Genomic DNA, 20,789 nt, shown 5'->3' with positions numbered 1-20,789 from the left:
ATTCTTCCCACATAGATGTCTTTCAATACAGACAGTCCTCAACTAATGAACCATTCGTTTAGTGGCCACTTGACGTTACTATGGCACTGAAGAAAGTCACGTTCCTCACACGAAAGAACGTCGCAGCATCTCCATGGTCATGTGATCAAAATTTAGACACTTGGCAACTGACTCGTATTTATGACGGTTGCAGTGTCCCGCGATCATGTGACCAGCTTTTGTGAACTTCTGACAAGCAAAGTCAATGGGGAAGCCGGATTCATTTTACAAACGAGTTGCTCACTTAACATCTGCGGCAAGAAAGGTCGTAAAATGGGACAAAATTCACTTAATAACTTGTCTTGTTTAGACAACAGAAATGTTGAGCTCAACTGTGGCCATAAAGTCAAAGACTACCTGTAATCTGGTCACCAGGAAATGGGACTTCCGCGTTTGAGAAATGGTTAGACGCTTTTTTCATTCCACTAGAAATAGACGAATTGCCCATCTAATCTGCTTTGACTTCAGACTTGGTGGAATATTTCAAAAAGACTGCCTTCTTCCTGCTTATACTGGCATGCTTTCAAAGAAACTAAATCATGGTTAGCATCAGATCCAATCTACTGTCTTCCCTGGAATGTGCAAAAATTGAACAACCTCCTTGCTTTTATTTCCAGTTGTGTATTTGTTTTTCAGAAGCCACACTTTTAATAGTTGCATTTAAAAACAAAAACAGAAGGGGGATTTTGCAGACTCTTCAGGGTGTTTTTTTTTTTGCCATAAAAACAACAGACATGGAGGCTTTCCAGGGATAGGAACTTAAGAAAAACAGTTTAAACAATAATTACACATCAATTTTCCGCAGTCTGAGTTGCCAGTTCCAACAGCGTAGAAGTTATTTGTCTAGCTCCAGACCCAATTCTGAAAATGACTGCTTATGCTCTTCAAAATAAAAAGAAAAGACCAGACAATGCAATCCAAAGATGTCTGGGCTATCTGGCTGATTTTAAAGGATATTTGTTTTGGGACAATAAATCACTCACAGTCACTTGTGTCTGACACCATCAGCATACAAGGATTTATATATCCTTATTTATTTAAGGATTTATAGATCCTTAGTAAGACCACAGGGGCATGGTGGCTCAGTGGGTTAAGACGCTGAGCTTGTTGATCAGAAGGTTGGCAGTTTGGCGGGTCGAATCCCGAGTGCCGCGTAACAGAGCGAGCGCCTGTTACGCGTCCCAGCTTCTGCCAACCTAGCAGTTCGAAAGCACGTAAAAAATGCAAGTAGAAAAATAGGGACCACGACGGTGGGAAGGTAACGGCGTTCCGTGCGCCTTTGGCGTCTAGTCATGCCGGCCACATGACCACGGAGACGTCCTCGGACAAGCGCTGGCTCTTTGGCTTTGAAACGGAGATGAGCACCGGCCCCTAGAGTTGGAAACGACTAGCACGCATGTGCGGGGGAAACTTTACCTTTACCTTTTAGTAAGACCACACCCGGAATATTGCGTCCAGGTTTGGTCACCACATTATTAAAAAGATGCTGAGACTTTGGGAAAAGTGCAAAGAAGAGCATGATTAAAGGCCTGGGAGATAAAAAACATCTGAAGAACGGCTGCAGGAATTGGGTGTGGGCAATCTAGGGAAAAGAAGGACTAGGAGTGACATGATAGCAGTATTCCAGTATTTGAGGGGCTGCCACAAAGAAGAGGGGCTCAACTTATTCTCCAGAGCACCAGAGGGCAGGACAAGAAACAATGGATGCAAACTATTCAAGGAGAGAAGCAACCTGCAATTAAGGAGAAACTTCCTAACAGTGAATTGTGGCTGCCTTCAGAAGTTGTGGGTCCTTCGTCACTGGAGGTTTTTAAGAAAAGACTGGACAGCCTACTTGTCTGAAATGGTATTGGGTCTCCTGCTTGAGCAGGGGGTTGGACTAGAAGATCTCCATGGTCCCTTCCAGCTCTATTCTGATTGACTGATATTTGAGCAAGTTATCAAACTTTGTCTTCTGTTGCAACTTTTCTCCATTTTAAAAATCTCTGAAGTACAGATAGTCCTTGCCTTACAACCAAATTTGAGACCAGAATTCCCATTGCTAAGCAAGGGAGTTGTTAAGTGCCTTGTGTTTTTATGGCTTTTTTGTCCCGGTTGTTAAATGAATCTTCCACATCCTAATTAGCAGTAAGGAATGTCAGGAAAGCAATGTTTTACTGGAGACAGAAACACAGGTCTTAGTTTTCCCTCTGTCTGGGCTACAGTTCAAGGAAACTGCTCTCCTGTGACTTTATTTCCAGAGAAAAGATTTCATGTACTTATTTTTAATTAACCGTTAAACTCCTGGATTCATTTGTGAATAAAATGAATCGGCTGAGGAATTCTGGGAGTTGAAGTCCACGAGTCATAAATGAGCCAAAGTTGCCTAGCCCTGTTCTACACGGTTTAAATATTTAGGTCTTACACATACTGGTAGTCCTTGACTTACTACAACAGTTGGGACAGGAACTTCTGTTAATAAGCAAAGCAGTTTTTAAACAAATCACCCAAATCTTATGACCCTTTTTTGCTGCAGTCCTTAAGTGAATTGTTAAGCAAATCTGGTTTCCCCCATTGACTTTGCTTGTCAGAAGCCAGACAGGAAAGTCACAACTTGCTATCAGGTGACTCTGGGACACTGAAACTGTCCTAAATACATGCCAGTTGCCAAGCATCTCAATTTTGATCATGTGGCCATGGGAACACTGTGGTGGTCATAAGTACAAGACCAGTTGTAAATTACTTTTTTCATCTTTGTTGTAATTTTGAATGATCATTAAACAAATGGTCACGATGATTACCTGTACCTAAACTAGACTTCTAGTAGGTAGGTCTTTGTGATCCCACTTTGTGATCTCCCTTGGTGTCTATCACATTTCACTAGACTTTCCTTTAAAAAAAATGAACAGTTAACATGCTGCAAAGTGCACTCAGTCTGAAGTACTAACTTCAGAAACTATATTTACTCCTTGTAATTCTTCCAAGCCACAGGCATCTTAAACACCATAAAAGTGGTGGATGGGTGGAACTCAGTGCTTTTTTAAAAGAAGGGTGTCCATCTACCCCCCAAAAATGATATAGTGAAGTTGGGATGGTGGACAGAATTCTGAGGAATTAAAGGGAAAAGTAGAAAGCAACATCCCAGTTTTCCTTCTGGTCAATGGAAACTCAAGATAGGTTTCCAAATTTCCCAAGCCAAAAAGATGGGAGGTCCTCAAATAGAATTTTGGGAGAACTTAAATGGATCAGAAATCAATGTTCTTGCCCATTACCTGGTGGAGATAGGAATATTAGCCTGACATCTCCTAGCTGGGCCAGCACTAAACTTCCAATGTTGACTAGAACTTTTGGAAGTTGAAGATCTGAAGGAGTATCACTTTGGAGAACATTGATCTACAAGATGATTTACAAACTGCTATATTGGTCAGAAGATTATCCTGCTGAATTTTGTGGACTTTGACCCAGGAATTTGTCTCTGGAAATTACATTCTACGGAGTGTTTCTCAGCCTTGGCACCTGAAGATTGTGTAGACTTCAAGTCCCAGAATTCCACTAGGGTTCATCACGTTTTCAAAAAAGGAGGAAAAAAATAAAGAAAGAAGGGCGTTTTTTTCTGTCTTGTTCAAAGTGACTAGCTTTCAGATATCTAACTGTATGAGCATCATAGCAAAGATTTTCCTTGAAGAAATCCGAGCAGATCATATTTATTTCAAGAACCTGTTGCAAACAAGTATTTCTGCGAGTCTTGCTGGAGACGAGGGAATACTTTGTGACAATATGTACCACTTTCCTGAAATCTTTGGTGGGTAATAACTATAATCAGACTTCCGGGACTGGCAATTTTCCCTACCCACCAAGTTGTCATTTGAAAGAAAGTAGCCAGCCAACGTTAACATGAAAGCACACCAGATGTTTATCTGGATGTTAAAATAGGTGGCTTCTAAACAGGGCAAAGCATTCTTTTTCCAAATCAGTAGTTGCAAACCACAGCAATCCCATAATAAGTCTCCATTGCTCCACATTGTATGGTCCATTTGAGATTGCAGGCCTGAGTGTAACTTCCGCTGAATGAATTTCAAAGATGCAATTATTGCTAATTGAAAACTGTTCCCAAACTGAATTTCCAAGTTGCAGAGGAGAAGAGCTTTATTAGATCTACAGGTGGTCCTTGACTTATGACGATTCATTGAGGACTGTGCGAAGTTACAACAGTGCTAATAAAAGTTAGTTATGATCAGTCCTTGCACTTACAATCATTACAGATCCTCACAATTACATGATCATGAGTCTGGTGCTTTAGCAACTGGCATGTATTTATGATGGTTGTGGCCAATGGTGGGATTCAAATACCTGAACAAACTGGTTCTTTGCATGGACGCCACTTCCAGAAGTCCATTCCGAGCTGGGGAGGCCTCCCAGGCCCAGAACGGGCCACCAAAACTGCATGGATGCCACTTCCGGTAATTAGTTCTGAGCCTCGGAGGCCTGGGGGAGGCCTCCCAGGCCCAGAATGGACTTCCAGAAGTGGCATCCACACACTTCCTGAGGTCCATTCTGGGCCTTGCGAAAAAAGGGCTAGGGCATCAGCCAGTGCGCCGAAGTCAACAGAAAAATAGCTACTGGTTCTACTGAACTGGAACAAACTGGCTGAATCCCACCACTGGATGCAGTACTCCAGGTTCATGTGATCACAATTTATGACTAAACAAAGTCAAAGGGGGGAGGTCAGTTTCCCTGAATGGCTGCATGATTTCAGGTAACAACTGCAATGATTTGCTGGTGAGACCTGGTGAAAGAGGTCATAAAATCAGATGACCACATTACTTAGCTAGGGAGGTTCCAATCCCACTGGGGTCATACTGTAAGTCAAGGACTTTCTGCGCCTGCCCTTCTCCTGGTTCCCAGGAACCTGAAGCTCAATTATCTTCCATTGACTCGAGATCTGTTTTCCTTACCGTTTTCTTGTTTTTCTAGCGAAGGAGCGGGTGGGCACACAGGGGGCACAATTGCTGTGAAAGGAAGAAGAAAAGAGGCCACTTTTGTTAACAGAAACAAGGATTCATGGAACACTTTAATAATAATAATAATAATAATAATAATAATAATAATAATAATAATAATAATAATAATAATAATAATAATAATAATAATAATAATAATAATAATAATAATAATAATAAGTTGGAAGGGACCTTGGAGGTCATCTAGTCCAACCCCCTGCTCAGGCAGGAAACCCTATACCATTTCAGAAAAATGGCTGGCCAGTCTCTTCTTAAAAACTTCCAGTGTTGGAGCATTCACCACTTCTGGAGGCAGGTTGTTCCACTGGTTAGTTGTTCTAACTGTCAGGAAGTTTCTCCTTAGTTCTAGGTTGCTTCTCTCCTTGACTAGTTTCCATCCGTTGCTTCTTCTCCTGCTTTCAGGTGCTTTGGAGAATAGCTTGACTCCCTCTTCTTTGTGGCAGCCCCTGAGATATTGGAACACTGCAATCATGTCACCCCTCACCCTTCTCTTCATTAAACTACACATACCCAATTCTGGCAACCGTTCCCTATATGTTTTAGCCTCCAGTCCCCCAATCAACTTTGTTGCTCTTCTCTGTACTCTTTCTAAAGTCTCAACATCTTTTTTACATTGTGGTGACTTAAAGGAACAGAGAAAAGCCATGCATGGTTAGAAAAGCAAAATCAAGATGGCAGCCACAATGATGTGATGGAACCTCTGCCTGTTGTTTTTTTTAAATCTGTGTCACAAACATGCAGTGTGGAGATTCCCAGGGAGTCATGTTATCCTGCCATGGGACATAAAGAAAGGTGTCAAGTGAAGGAAATCAGGAAAACTGGCAGTTCAAATGAATATATAGATTTAAGCTCTCTACATGAATCCGAACTACTAATGGCCAAAGTGAATGGGCAGCAGATAAGAGTCAATGGAATTCAAGGAGGGCTGGACTTAGATCTCTTGTGGGCAAGAAGGGACTCAAGACTGATGATGCATTTGACTCCTCCTTCAGGCTCAGCCTAGTCACCTCCTACCAAAGGAAGTTGAGATAGCCTCTGTCATAATGTTTAGGCAAAACAACACTCTTTGGTGAGTGAGGCAGGAAGATAAATAATCAATCATCAAAGCAGGGTATGTCTATGGAGATTCCCGGTCATCCAGGTCACGGTTGTCCCAAAGGTGCTTTTTCAGGAGGCAAGTGGACTTTTTTGTTTTTCTTTCTCATCCAAGAAGCTTCTTCAGCTCTGACTGGATGCAAATAACCAGCTGTCTGCAAGAAGTATAAATCCTTCCGTTCCCCACCATCCAGTGAGAGCTGAAGAAGCTTCTTGGATGAGAAATAAAACATCTTCAAAGAAAAACAAGGAAGTCCAGTTGCCTCCTTTGGGACAAAGCAGGGTGTGTTGCAGGTCCTATCGGAGATATACAACTGGTGGGGCCATGTAAAAAGGGTCCACTCAGTGGTGCAACATCATTCCCCCAGAGGTATAATTGGCCTTCACCTTATTGCTTTTCCAATAGGCTCTGAAGGTATGTTTTGTCAGTTGGCCTGGGGACCTCAAACGAAGATGGAGACGATCAAGTGGTAGGTCTGGTTGTGTTGCCGCTGCCAGGGAATGTGGAGTTGGATAGTTATGCTGTGGATTTCTGGTGTCATAATCTGCCCAGAGTCACCTGTGTGTTAGTTGGCCAGCCCTATCAATTCATTTCATGAATAAAATAAATAATAAAGCTCAGTAGCGCCAGACTTTATCAATAATGTATGTAGAGCCTTGGTGGAGCAGTGGGCTAATGCCTCTTTAAGTAACACCAGCTGCCTGCAATTAGTGCAGGTTCGCATCCCACCAGGCTCAAGGTTGACTCAGCCTTCCATCCTTCCGAGGTAGGTAAAATGAGGACCCAGATTGTTGGGGGCAATAAGCTGACTTTGTAATAATGCCGCTTGGGGTGTGTGTGAAAGCCCTAATAAGCAGGCATATACATAGAATGAAGGCTACTGCTAAGCTTGTAAGCCGCCCTGAGTCTTCGGAGAAGGGCGGGATATAAATGGAATTAAAATAAAATAAATAAAATAAATAAAAAGGAATCACGTGTGGGACATTGTACATCATATCATTTTGCTGGATTTAACAGGATATATCTATTGTCACAGTAGTCTTCTGCTGAAGTTTGTGTACATTTGCACTATAACAGCCTATACAAAGCGGACCTATGGACTGGAAACCAGTCCTATATCTGTCAGCCTTTCAAGGTCGATCAGACTGAGAAACCAATGCTGTGTAGTTCAGTACTACTTTTACCATAAGAGCCATAGTAACAAAATCTTGCAAGTCTGAATGCCGCTGTCTCCTCCCTTACTTTATGTTCATGCGAACTAGAGACAAGCTTTGTCAGAGAGATTTTCTCAAATTATTTTCTTGGTCAGGCTCAAATTTCTCTTATCTTGTGGGTCATTCTCCTGTCCTTCAAGGCTTACACCTACACCTTCCCTACACCTACACTTTCTATAATACAGATAGTCCTCAACTTACAACAGTTTGTTTAGTGACCGTTCGAAGTTACAACGGCACTCTAAAAAGTGACTTATGACCATTTTTCACACTTGCAACCATTGCAGCCTCCCCGTGGTCGTGTGATCAAAATTCGGACGCTTGCCAACTGACTCATATTTATGACGGTGGCTGTGTCCCAAGGTCAGGTGATCACTTTTCGCAACCTTCTGACAAGCAAAGTCAACGAGGACGCCAGATTCGCTGAACAACCACGTTACTAACTGGATAACTGCAGGGATTCACTTAACGTGGTAACAAAGGTCATGAAATGGGGCAAAACTCACTTAACAACTGTCTAGCTTAGCAACAGAAATTTTGGGCTGAATTGCGATCGTACGTTGAGGACAACCTGTACCCTGAACACAAAAACCCGCTTGAGGTTTACAAATAACTGAACTATTGAGCTTCTTCTGGATTTCTCGGTTTCCTTGTAGGATGCTTTGTTCCCGTTGTCCAGTCAAACAGAATGATTTCTCTTGCTTTTGAAAAGACTCTACCCTTTGGAAGTTCAGGAAAACTCTACCCCTTGCAGAGAGGATATGATAGTAGTTTGCTACTTAAGCAGAACGAAGTCTTATTGCTCAATACAGCATGCTGCTTAGCAAGAAGATGAAGAACTATAAAGATTATTTTGATTAAAATACTGACGTCTGTTAAAAAGAAAAGCCATCTGCAGGCTGAATTCACACTCCCTGGGCAGAATTCAGACGCAAAATCTAAAAGTTCTTTATGTTCCAGATTGCCTGGGCCTTTGGCACTGTAAGTATTTACTGTCTCTGCTTAAATAATCAGTTGCATATGTACACAGCACAGTATGAAATACTTTCCTGCAGACTCAAGCAGAAACTAACCTGCTATTAAACTGGATTAGATTCCCTAATACAATTTTTAAAAATAAGAAAACCTCGTAGTTTCTAATACCATTCAAAAGCAACGTTTGAGCTACATATATGTGCATATATGTACACAGGAGCATATGTTATATGGAAGGGTAATTCAGATATTTTTTGGCTTAAGCATCATCAAAATGTCTTGGATCACATCTGGCAATCTGTTCGAAACACACATTGCAGGAAAGATTAAACATCTTGAAGGAATTTAGCTTACAGCTGGACCCTTTACCTATTTTTGGCTAGAGTTTCTGTTCCCACTTCTCATTTTTGGGGTCCTTAAACCAAGGAAGCATATGGGAAAGATGTGAAGGATTTTCCAGGCAGGACAAATAAAAATATGTGGCTTTCATTACTGAAAATGAAAGATTGCCTTGGATTCTAAAACAAGAAAAGCAGAACTCTGGCAAGTGTTATCTGGCAAATGTCTAATGATGGGCGGGTTGCAAATTTCTGCCATCTCCTCCATACTGTCAGCTAGCAACTGAAAGAGGTCTGTGCCTGAAGAAACCCCGATAGAACATGATGAATGTCCATGTATGTGGAAAGTCTTCTCAGTATGATGTATGGACATGAATGTGTACGTGGAAACTCTTCTTAGTTCCAGTCCAATAAAGCGCTGGCTCTTCGGCTTTGAAATGGAGATGAGCACTGGTCCCTAGAGTTGGAAACAACTAGCACATATGTGCAGGGGAACCTTTACCTTTTATGAAAAGCTAAGAAGATTGGGGCCATTCTGATCTTTGAATTTATTTATTTATCCTTCTCCCTCCCACAGAAGTCTCTCTGGAATTCCTTCCTCGTATCTTCTCAATAATCTCTGACATGCTGCGTCTTATGCCATTTACAGATGCATCCGTCATTAGACTGAACCCCATTATTCATATATGGCCCAAACTCGGTACTCACAAGATTTCTGATACCAGCCGAAGGGATGCACCCTGGCCTCAATTTCCAGAGACGTACAAGGGGAAATCTGCCAGTCGCTTCTTACTTCGGCACTGCAGGTTTGAATTCCTAAACTGCCCAGAGTCAAACACAAAATCTTGCTGTCTGAAATGAGAAAACAGTAGTGGTTGCCATTATTTTTTCTACACATCTCCACACACGGGCTTGACATTTTTAAAACAATCCATCCACAAATGTATTACCAACGAAATAAAAACATGAGGGTGAAGGTTCGTTCTCCAAGTTTGGGGTTTGGTTTCCAAACATTTTGTTACCAGGCTGGGTCACATCTGCAGCGGCGTTTAGGAGATGTCAGGGACTCACTTCACACACCCACACCTGAAGCCCTCATCAACAGAAGATCACTGACACTGACATTCCTTAAATTCTGCCTAGCCAAGTAACGAAACATTCAGACACCAACCCACACGCTCGGAGAACGAACCTCCATCCTCATCCTACACCCGAACTACAGATATTCGTCACAATTGCAAATAAAAACATCCCAGTTGATAGCAGGATGGCCTGTTGGCTGTCATAAAATGAGCAGTGTGAGCTGGCTGCCAGGAAAAAAATGGCAATGCATTTGGAACAACCAACATGGTTTAGCAAACATGTTGTGAAACAGAATCATGTGGACGCAGGATGCTACAAACAGCCATAAATGCAGGCCAGTTGCCAAGAGTCTGATAGACGGTCACGTGACTATGAAAGGACCATCGTTAGAAGTTCCAAACCAGGTCATAAGTATTTTTGGGGTGCTCCGTTATAACTGCAAGCTCGTCATAAGTCGAGAACTACCTGTATGCAGGGGATGGGACCACGATTCAGCCCCAAATTTCTGCTGCTAACCAGAACAGTTCTTAAGTGACTTTGGCTCCCTTTTACAATGTTTCTTGCCACAGCGGTTGAGTGAACCGCTGCAGTTGTCATGATAGGGACGTGGTTGTTAAGTGAATCTGGCTGCCCCATTGATCTTGCTGATCAGAAGGTCATCAAAAGTGATCACATGACCCTGGGATACTGCAGCCATCCCAAATACGAACCATCTTGCCAAGATGAATTTTGATCGCCTGATCCTGGGGATGCTGCAAAGGCCGTAACTGTGAAAAACGGTCCTCAGTCGCTCTTTTTCAGTGCCGTTGTAACTTTGACTGGCCACCAATTTTTTTTTAATTCCATTTATATCCCGCCCTTCTCCGAAGACTCAGGGCGGCTTACAAGCTTAGCAGTAGCCTTCATTCTATGTATATGCCTGCTTATTAGGGCTTTCACACACACCCCAAGCGGCATTATTACAAAGTCAGCTTAATTGCCCCCAACAATCTGGGTCCTCATTTTACCTACCTGGGAAGGATGGAAGGCTGAGTCAACCTTGAGCCTGGTGGGATGCGAACCTGCACTAATTGCAGGCAGCTGGTGTTACTTAAGGAGGCATTAGCCCACTGCTCCACCAAGGATGATTGTAAGTCGAGACTACCTGGATCTATTTGTTCTCTGGTCATGTCCAAAGTGCAGTGCTGACCAGAAAGAAATAGCCTGCTTGTCTGTCTTCTACTTGCCTTTTCCAAAGAATGTGGATTAATCGGCAACAGAAGCAGCCCAGCAGGATATACAGTAGTGGTCGAAATTGTGGAAACCTTTTGGGAAAAGTGTACTTTTGAGGTTTGATGGCTAATAACACCACTTTTTTTGGGGGGAGTAGTACCATAAAATTATATAACAATGGAAAGATAATTTAATCATGAATGTAACGCAACAAGGATTGTTCAGTTATCTGTATTCTATAAAAAGTTAGAGCCAAATAACCAGAAAAAGGAAGCACAACTTGCTTAGGTTGATATCAGGTAGCTTTCCTTCAGCTGATTGGAGCCAATGAGCGTGAGTGTTTAGAGAGCCAATCGGGTGTCATCTTGTTTTGGCAATGAGCCAATCAGATCACAGTAGGATTCAGTTATTGATGTCGTATATTGAAGCTGAGAGGAGGACATTTGTCAGTGTGTTGTGTGATCGCTATCAAGTGGCTTGCGTTTGTGTGTGTGTGTGTGTTCTTTCATTTAGTGAGCTTGTAAAATGCAATAAAATTAAAGTCATGGTGCAAAGAGCTGACTGGTCGCCCAGAAAGCGATGTAAAATAGTATTATTAAGTGAACAAGGCTACAGTTATAAAGAAACGAGAAGAAAAATTGGTGGAAACTTAACCAAAGGTGGCATTTCTAGTGTACGCTTTCCCCAAAAGGTTTCCACAGTTTTGGCCACTACTGCAAACTGCTGGCTATAGAACTAGTTTCAGGATCAACACGAAGATCCTGATCATTCACAGACCTCAGCACTTTCCACTGAAGCTTTTCTAAAGTGCCTGATTTGGGCTGCAAGTTCTTAGAAAAATAAACCTACTTTCCCCATTTCCTTTCTTATCCACGTGTCATTACCGCATTACCGGGCACCTGACTCAAACAAGCACACGGGAGTTTGTTTATACACTGTGAACCACAATGAAATAGGTTCCAGATTACCTAGGTCAGGGGTAGGCAACCTCGGCTCTTTTATGACTCATGGACTTCAACTCCCAGAAATCCTGAGCCAGCATAGCTGGCTCAGGAATTCTGGGAGTTGAAGTCCATGAGTCATAAAAGAGCCGAGGTTGCCTATCCCTGACCTCGGGAAAATAAAAATTTTTCCCAGGTTTATAATGAATGAATTAAAACAAAAATACCTGTGTCTAGGGAAGCATTTAGAAGTCCAAAACCCGAGCAGCAAGGATCAGCATCGCAAAGTCGTTCACAGTCAAAAAACCTGAATGGAAAAAAAAAGAAAAGAGAAGAAAAGAAAGACGGAATTTGAAAAACAAAAGAAAATGAATACATTTGGCATCTTAATTCCTGAGACGACAACAAGAGGCCCCTATTCTTTACTAAGAGGGATAAATGATCTTTGGAGCTTAGTAATCTGATTGAAACTTGCATTCCAAACCAGGAGCAAATTCATATTAAGGCTACTGGGATTCTTTAAAAAAAAATCTCTAAAGCAGAGGTTAATAATTTTCTTAGGTTATAGGAGAGAGAGAGAGAGCAGATGTCTACAGCAAAATTTAAACGAACAACTAGGACCCAGCAATGTCACAGAAGGACTTTTATTAACTTGTTCGAAATGCGTTCTTGTTTCTTTTATATATTGTTATAACCTGCCCAAGGTAAGAGGCATGGTGGCTCAGGGGCTTAATGACACTGGAGATGGTCTCTGCTTCAGAGGTTCGAGTCCTTAGCACTGCATGCTGGGGTGAGCTCCCATCACATGCCTCAGCTTCCGTCCACTTAACTGTTCAAAAAGCATATTCTATGCAAGCAGATTAAATAGGTGCCACTTTGGTGGAGAGATGAGCTGGTGCTCTGTGCAGGCAGTCAGATTCCTGCCGACTCTGACTTTCTTGGCTGTGGTGCCTGTTTGCGAGGTGGCTCCAGGTGGGAGGAAGCCTTGGATGAGGCTGCAAGGAAGAGCCACTCGTCTCTCTTTCTGGTGTGAAGCCAGCTCGCCCTCCTGTGGAGCACCCTGGGAAGTGCGAGAGCATTTCCTACAGTAGAGCTGTTACCTTGGTAGTCAAACTACCGCTTTGCAATAGGTCTCTTGGTTAATGTAACAATGCCAAACACTCAGTGCTTTTTTTTGTCATAGAACGCACCAGAACCGAGTTCCGGCACCTTTTTTCGATGGATTGTCCAAGTTTTAAAAGTAACTTTTGAAAATTTGATGTTTGGTCCACGTAGACTTGAATCGCCCTGTCGAGTGTAGCAGGTTGGCGGCAAAATCATTACAATGGTGCATGCGGGCTGCTTGTGTGTCAAGTCCAATTGCATGCGTACTTTGGCTGTGCTGGTTGTGATGGTGCTGCTTGGCTTGTGATTGATTGCGTGCTCATAGGCTGACTGCTTACTGCAGGCGGCGACTGTTATGTTTCAATACACAACTGATGTGTGGGTGTGTGTACAGTGATTGACTATGTATGAAAAGTAAGTAATTTCTTTATTTTAAAAAAAATCGGTGAATTGAAAATCTTATTTTTAATTTTTAGTGTAAAAGTGTGACCCCAAATTTAAAAATGAAAAAAATTACTAATTACTTCTCAACCACCGGTCCTGCTAAGAACTGAATATATATATATATATTCAGTTATATATATACCATTTTTCTTACAAAAAAGCACTGCATACACTAATAATAAAACCTGTTCAAGGTGGGTACTCATCTCTTTGGATGAGATAGGTAGGAGGTAGGTAGGTAGATAGATAGACAGATAGATAGATAGATAGATAGATAGATAGATAGATAGATAGATAGATAGATAAATAGATAGATAGATAGATAGATAGATAGATACGGATGGATGGATGGATGGATGGATGGATGGATGGATGGATGGAAGACAGACCGTCAGAACTGGAATAGGCAACATAGCTCAAATTCTACAAAATCCCATACGTTTTTCTCAAAATGATTCAAACTTTGCAGGCAGAACCCAAGACCCAAAAAAGAAAGATTGCTAATCACTGTGATAGAGTACACATTTCACAATGTTTATCCAACAAGCATTTGCCTTTGAGTCATCTCCTGACATTTTTGTGGCTCATACTATTTTCAGTACTTATCGCTAAGACATTATGCAACTTTCCCAAAGTCTTTCTGTCCTTTTATTTATTTTTTAAAATGTATTTTATGAAATTGAAATGTCTTCAGTTTGATTCCTGGTTTATCCAGCTGTAGTAAAAATGTGGCTGGGGAATTCTGGGAGTTGAAGTCCAATCATTTTCAAGTTGCCAAGGTTGAGAAACACTGGTGTATTGTCTTGATCAGGAGTCTCCAAACTTGGCAATTTTAAGACTTGTGGATGTCAACTCTCAGAATTCCCTAACCAGCTTGACTGGCTGAGGAATTCTAGGGGTTGAAGTCTACAAGTCTTATAATTGCCAAATTTGGAGGTCCCTGGTCTTGAGCAAAGTTTGTAGTCTTTTAAAGTTTTTGAAAAAAAAGGGGGAACACAACAGAAAGAAAACCTACCCATTTGACACTGTTTTCCCAGACATATCCATCTTCTTTCTCACAGAGACTCCTGATAATTTACGGAATGGTAGACGAGTGTAAAAATTCTTGACGCTCCCTTCAAGAGATACTGTAAAATCAACCACAAACAAACACACACACACACACAAAAAGAATGAGAAGTTTTACTTTCAGCATTTAACCCCCATGCAATTAAATTCTTCTTACAATCAGAAAATCTCTCCTCATAGGGAAGAAGCATGAATTAACTCACCTGTCTTCTGATATAAAACTTGGGGGTTTTGAGGTAACACAATCTTGCAGTTGTTGGGAATGTTGTTAATGGAAGTGTTACAGACTTGGGCTGCTGGATAGAGGGTGCAAGGAAAAAATGCTGTATCTGTGTTATTCGGGATATCGGCCAGCAGACAAAACTCATCTTCTACACAACCTGGAACAGAGGAGACATAATACATGATTGCCATTTTCATAATTCCTGCCTTATTATGAATACATAATTGCAACCCAACCATTTACAAACGGTCTACTACATTTCTCTCTCTCTCTCTCTCTCTCTCTCTCTCTCTCTCTCTCTCTCTCTCTCTCTCTCTCTCTGTGTGTGTGTGTGTGTGTGTGTGTGTGTGTGTGTGTGTGTGTAAAAAACATATTTTCCAACTATAATAGCTGCAAAGAATCAAGACCACACATAGACTTCCAGTTAAAATGATTTATTATTCATGCCTATTCACCAAAGTCTAGTCCAGTGGTTCTTAACCTGTGGTCCGTGGACCCCTAGGGGTTCCATGAAGGCTTGAAGAAATGTTATGACTAAGTTAAGCCTTGGGGGCCCTGACCATGGTCCTTGGCCACAAAAGGGGACCATGGTAAAGAAAAGGTTGAGAGCCACTGGTCTAGTCAACTAACTGTTAGCACTAAATTGATCTTAGATAAGAGTCAACAGAATTTAAGCGAGGTTGGACTTAAAACATTTGTGGGAATGTAATGACTCTAGGCTGATTACTCACTTAACTCCATCCCCAGGCTCTGCCTGCTCTTCCGAAAGCTATCAATGACTGATTAAGCCGTCCCTAATATCTCTCTTCCAAAACTTGGATGATGAGTTCCTATATTCTAATATTGTATAAGAGTAGCCTTCTAAAGGATTGCCCCATCCAGATATTTTTTGTCACGTTAGCCAAGGTTTCTGAGAATTAAAAAGCCCAACATACTCAGAAAACTCCAAGTTGATGAAAGCTGTTACAGGTAGACCTCAACTTACAACCATTCATTTAGCAACGGGACTGAAAAAAAGTGACTTGCAACCAGTCCTTGCGCCTGCAACCGTCGCAGCATCCCTAGGGTCACATGATCAAAATTTGGGCACTTGGCAACTAGCCTTTATTTACAATGGTCATAGCATCCTAGAGTATATATGTGCATGAAACAAGTAACAACTGCAGTGGTTCACTTAATGATCATGGCCGAAAAGGTCGTCACATTGTGACTCATTTAATGACCACATCACTTAGCAATGGAAGTTTCAATCCTAATTGAACTTGAGGACTACCTTTATAGATGTTCATAAAGGAACTTCCTTTATTTCCATAGCCTCTTGCAAAAAAAATTTTTACAAGGGATTATTTTGTGTCCTAAAATCCTAAAGCAAATATTCTTTTCCCAGGCATTAATCAATGGAAGTTGAAAGAAGCCGATAATCCGAAACTCAACTTTTTTAGAATGTTCCCCCCAGAAAATTTGGATTTTTTGTTTGTGGTCAGAGATGATGGGAACGGATGAGTAAAATATCTGGGAAACATCACGATAAGAAAGCGGGCATTTTTCTCAGTCAAGGAATTCCCCATATGTTATTATAATACAAGAATAAATCCAGTGCTTTTTTTGTAAAAGAAAAAGGTGCCGGAACTCACACATGTCATATAACCCGCCTTGCCTACCCTACAAGGTTCCATCCAAAAAAGGTGCCGGAACTCCGTTCTGAGCGTTCTATGACAAAAAAAGCCCTGAATCAATCTATTCTTTTCACACAATGCTATGTCTTACTGCTTTCCTCCCTTAGCAAGATAGCATGTCAAGCTTTCATTTTTTAAAAAGCAGGTGAGATTTCGGGAGAAGAGACTGAGACAGCTTAATGAAAAAGGATGTGCTTTGCTAGAAAAAGGGAATGCCATTTATTCTCAAAGTCTCAGCCTGCTATGAGTTTTATCGTTTTAGTTTTCACATCAACGTGAGGGTCAACTTTTACAAAAATTAGCTTTGGGGGAGGGGTTTGTTTCTCTCTTGGTATGGTTAGAGAGAAGATGGTAAACATTCTGGAAAGATTAGAGCACGTCTAGGACCTTGATTAATTAGTACTATGACCAATTCCCCATAACTTAAAGTTTCTTACGTGTGAGACACCAGAGAAGAGCCTCTTCAGCTGAGTATCTCTGCTTGAAAAGCCAGTATTTTTGGGATGGCAGAGGACGATTTTGTTCTGTCGAAATTTGGTTGCTTTCCACTATAGAAAAGAGTTTCTTTGTAGAAGCTGATGAACACAAAGGCATGAAAGATGAGAACACACATGAGGTTTTAATACATCTTAGTGAGAACAACCCCACCCTATTCTAACCAGGGGTAGGCAAACTTGGCTCTTTTATGACTCGTGGACTTCAACTCCCAGAATTCCTGAGCCAGCCACGCTGAGGGGAAAGGGAGAGGTTTCCAAGCTGAGCCATGCTGACTCAGGAATTCTGGGAGTTGAAGTCCACGGGTCATAAAAGAGCCGAGGTTGCCTACCCCTGATTATTAGCCCCTTCATATTTCTCTCCAATAAATAAAATACAACTCAGAAACTTTCTCAAAAGGACACAACAGTTCTATTCACACAAAACCTTATGAGCCCAACTGTGATAGCTTAATTTTTTATTATTATTATTATTATTTTATTTTTTATAAGCTTATAATATAAAATACAAACATGCAAAAGCATGTAATAGGAAACAAAGGGTAAGGGAAAGGAAAGAGAGAAGTGTGAAAGGGGGGGGGGAGAAAAAAAAGGCATTAACTTCCGACTCTCTCCGTTGCGCTACAATAAGGCATTAACATTGAACCTCAAGAAAATTTTAGACCGTGCAGAAAATTTTACAGTGTGCAGAAATGGATAGATTGACTTTAAAGAGAAAAGAGAAAAAAAGATCCAGTGTATTTTAGAACATGGGATAATTTTTATCAATGGCTAGAAAAATGAGTTAGAGAGAAAGGAATGTGATATGTAGCATTGAATATATACTAGTAAGAAGAAGACTACCGAGAGATTAATTAACATATGCTAATTAATTACTAATTGTTTTTAAATACATGAACTCAGACAACATGCTGTTTGCTAAATATTAAGAATGTTATTTTTAAAAATCCTAAACCTAACCCCAACCGCAACCCTGATCCCACCCTATTCCTAATCCTATAAAAACTAATTATATAACATTGAATATATACTAGTAAGAAGACTATCGAGTGATTAACATATTGTGTACGATAATTAATTACTACTCATTGTTTTTTTTAAAATACATGAACCCAGACAACATGTTGTTTGCTAAATATTAAGAATGTTATTTTAAAAAATCCTAACACTAACCCAACCCCAACTCACCCTATTCCTAATCCTATAAAAACTAATTATATATATAAAGCATTGAACCTCAACTTTTTACTTTTCTGTAATTGTATAAACTAGCCATTTCTATAACAGTTAATCAATCTAATCAGTAAAACCCAAAATCAAAGTTTCGTTTTTTTCCACCTCAGGCACAAAGTCCAGAAGTGGTTTCCAAGTAGAAACAAAAGTACTTACCGGTATATTCTTTTCTTTGATCAAAACAGTCAATTTAGCCAACTGTGATAGCTTAATGTGATGGGTCAACCAAAAGATTAGTCCTTGTGCAACCAGCTACAGTTAAAAATTGTGGCTTACAGTGTTTTGGGGTTTATAGGTAAAACAACAGATTTTTTTTAAAAAAAATATTAAACTGCATCAGAGGAACAGAGAAGAAAACCAAGCAAAACACTACCAATGTTCTCCATTGGCTTCCTTCTGCCTGGTAATCTTCTACAAGGGTTGGGTCTACAAATCCCCAAATCCCAGGTCAGCATGGATTTAGACTGCTTTTGGATAGTCTAAACTTTGTAATCTAAACAGATTTAGAGAAGATCAGACTGAGGAGAGCAGTTCTTTTATTTTGAAAAATCTACTTCTATAAATGTAGATGCATGGTCCATACCTACCTGACAGACGAGACTTAGACTGTGGTGGAACAAGGGTAGCATCACACATGGTAGGTCCAATGCGGGTCGTCAGGTCAGTATCTAAAGAGGCAACCAAGCAGAAACCAGGTAAAGGTTTCCCCTGTCCAGTTGTGTCTGACTCTAGGGGTGTTGCTCATCTCCATTTCTTAGCCGAGGGAGCCAGAGTTGTCTGAAGACATTTCCGTGGTCATGTGACCAAGCTTGACTATACGCTGGGGTGCATGGAACATTTCTACCTTCCCACCAAAGTGGTACCTATTAATCTACTTGCATTTGCATGCTTTCAAACTTCTAGGTGGGCAGGAGCTGGGGCAAGTAATGGGAGCTCACCCCATCCCACCACACTTGGGTCTCAAACCCAGTCTGTCGGCTTTCCAGCTGACAAGCTCAGCATCTTTAACCACTGAGGCTTTGTGCCTCCTAAGCAGAAACTAAGCCAGGTTTTAATACTGTTATTCTCTTGGAGAGGAAGGCAGTTAACAGCCGAGTTACCACAGAACTGAAATGCTCAGGAGCTACAAATGGAGGGGGGGAATTATAATCTGAGAGAAGATTGAAATTAAAGCACCATATCCTGGAATATGACATGGTTCCTTTATGGAGGACAGCTCAATGTTTGTAAGCATGGCAGCCTAGTCTGATTTTAGGAAGGGCTACCTTGTCAAGTCCAGTTTAAAAATACATTAAAATTAATTGTAGTTCTTCAAATTTAGGTCTTCAATGTTCTCTCTGGCCAGGAACTTTCTGAGCCATATAGGCCCCCAGTATAGGTCTCAGTATATAATATAGCATTTTACAACTTTTATGCATCCCTCAAATAGGCTTATTTGTTTATGAAATTTATCTACCGCCCATCTTGCCATCTGTCAGCTCTAGGTGGCTCACAACTAAGTAAAAACAACAGTGTAAAACCTTAAGAGAATAAATATTCACATTAAAAAAATAAGAGAGCAAGGAAGGGGACAAGATGCCAATCAGATGGCCTCAAAAAACTCAGTCGCAAGCCTGCCTCCACAACGACTCAACTCTCCGTGAATATATGAGTAATGTCCTTACAGTTGTACTGACCAGGCTGATTTAAACAAACTCAAGATTTCCTGGTTTGTTACCCATAAAAATAAGAATGAAATCTAGCCCTAGCTAAGGTAGCTTTCTTGGATAAGCCAAATGTAACTAGGTGCTGCCACCTAGCTGCCACCTGCAAATGAATGAGCATTAGTGAGCATGTATATTTTATGTCTACATTTATTTCTATATGTGTGTAATAAGGTAAAGGTAAAGGTTCCCCCGCACATGCGTGCTAGTCGTTTCTGACTCTAGGGGCCGGTGCTCATCTCCGTTTCAAAGCCGAAGTGCCAGCGCTTGTCCGAGGACGTCTCCGTGGTCATGTGGCCGGCATGACAAGACGCCAAAGGCGCACGGAACGCTGTTACCTTCCCACCATAGTGGTCCCTATTTTTCTACTTGCATTTTTATGTGCTTTCGAACTGCTAGGTTGGCAGAAGCTGGGACGAGTAACAGGCGCTCACTCTGTTACGCGGCACTTGGGATTCGACCCGCCAAACTGCCGACCATCTGATCGACAAGCTCAGCGTCCTAACCCACTGAGCCACCGCATCCCTTATGTGTGTAATAAAATTATATAATTATACAATAGGCCCATCTGAATATTCTGCCCATAAAAGACATAACTGACCCCCCATTCTGCTGAGACACATGTATGGACATCTTCCTTCCACATTTGACACCTGGCAAATCAGGCCCAAATCACCTACCTTTCCAGAAATAAACACGCTGAAAGCTGGTGAAGAATTTTTCTGTGTCTTCTGCAAACTCGGAAGCTAAAAAGGAAAAAAAATATTGTTGATTTCCTTTTAGAATGGAATAGAATGGAATGGAATGGAATGGAATGGAATGGAATGGAATGGAATGGAATAGAATAGAATAGAATAGAATAGAATAGAATAGAATAGAATAGAATAGAATAGAATAGAATAGAATAGAATAGAATAGAATAGAATAGAATAGAATAGAATAGAAT

At 41.1% G+C, this 20,789-nt stretch overlaps 1 protein-coding gene across 1 annotated transcript in view; it reads right to left on the bottom strand.

The window, feature by feature from the left end:
- Positions 1-20,789, bottom strand: part of TG (thyroglobulin) — a 140,539-nt gene that overhangs the window by 73,442 nt on the left and 46,308 nt on the right. Inside the window, exons 25-32 of the mRNA XM_081323300.1 lie at positions 20,524-20,589; positions 18,728-18,808; positions 16,851-16,988; positions 14,718-14,894; positions 14,462-14,573; positions 12,126-12,205; positions 9,371-9,514; positions 4,974-5,027 (exon numbers count right to left, since the gene is read on the bottom strand). Coding sequence (XP_081179426.1) covers positions 4,974-5,027; positions 9,371-9,514; positions 12,126-12,205; positions 14,462-14,573; positions 14,718-14,894; positions 16,851-16,988; positions 18,728-18,808; positions 20,524-20,589 — 852 coding nt within the window. The remainder of the gene's footprint in view (positions 1-4,973; positions 5,028-9,370; positions 9,515-12,125; positions 12,206-14,461; positions 14,574-14,717; positions 14,895-16,850; positions 16,989-18,727; positions 18,809-20,523; positions 20,590-20,789) is intronic.

This window comes from Vipera berus (assembly GCF_964194415.1).
Source record: "Vipera berus genome assembly, chromosome: 3".
Lineage (NCBI taxonomy): Eukaryota > Metazoa > Chordata > Lepidosauria > Squamata > Viperidae > Vipera > Vipera berus.
Note: the sequence above shows the minus strand (reverse complement) of the source record. Positions and strands in the feature narration are given on the sequence as shown.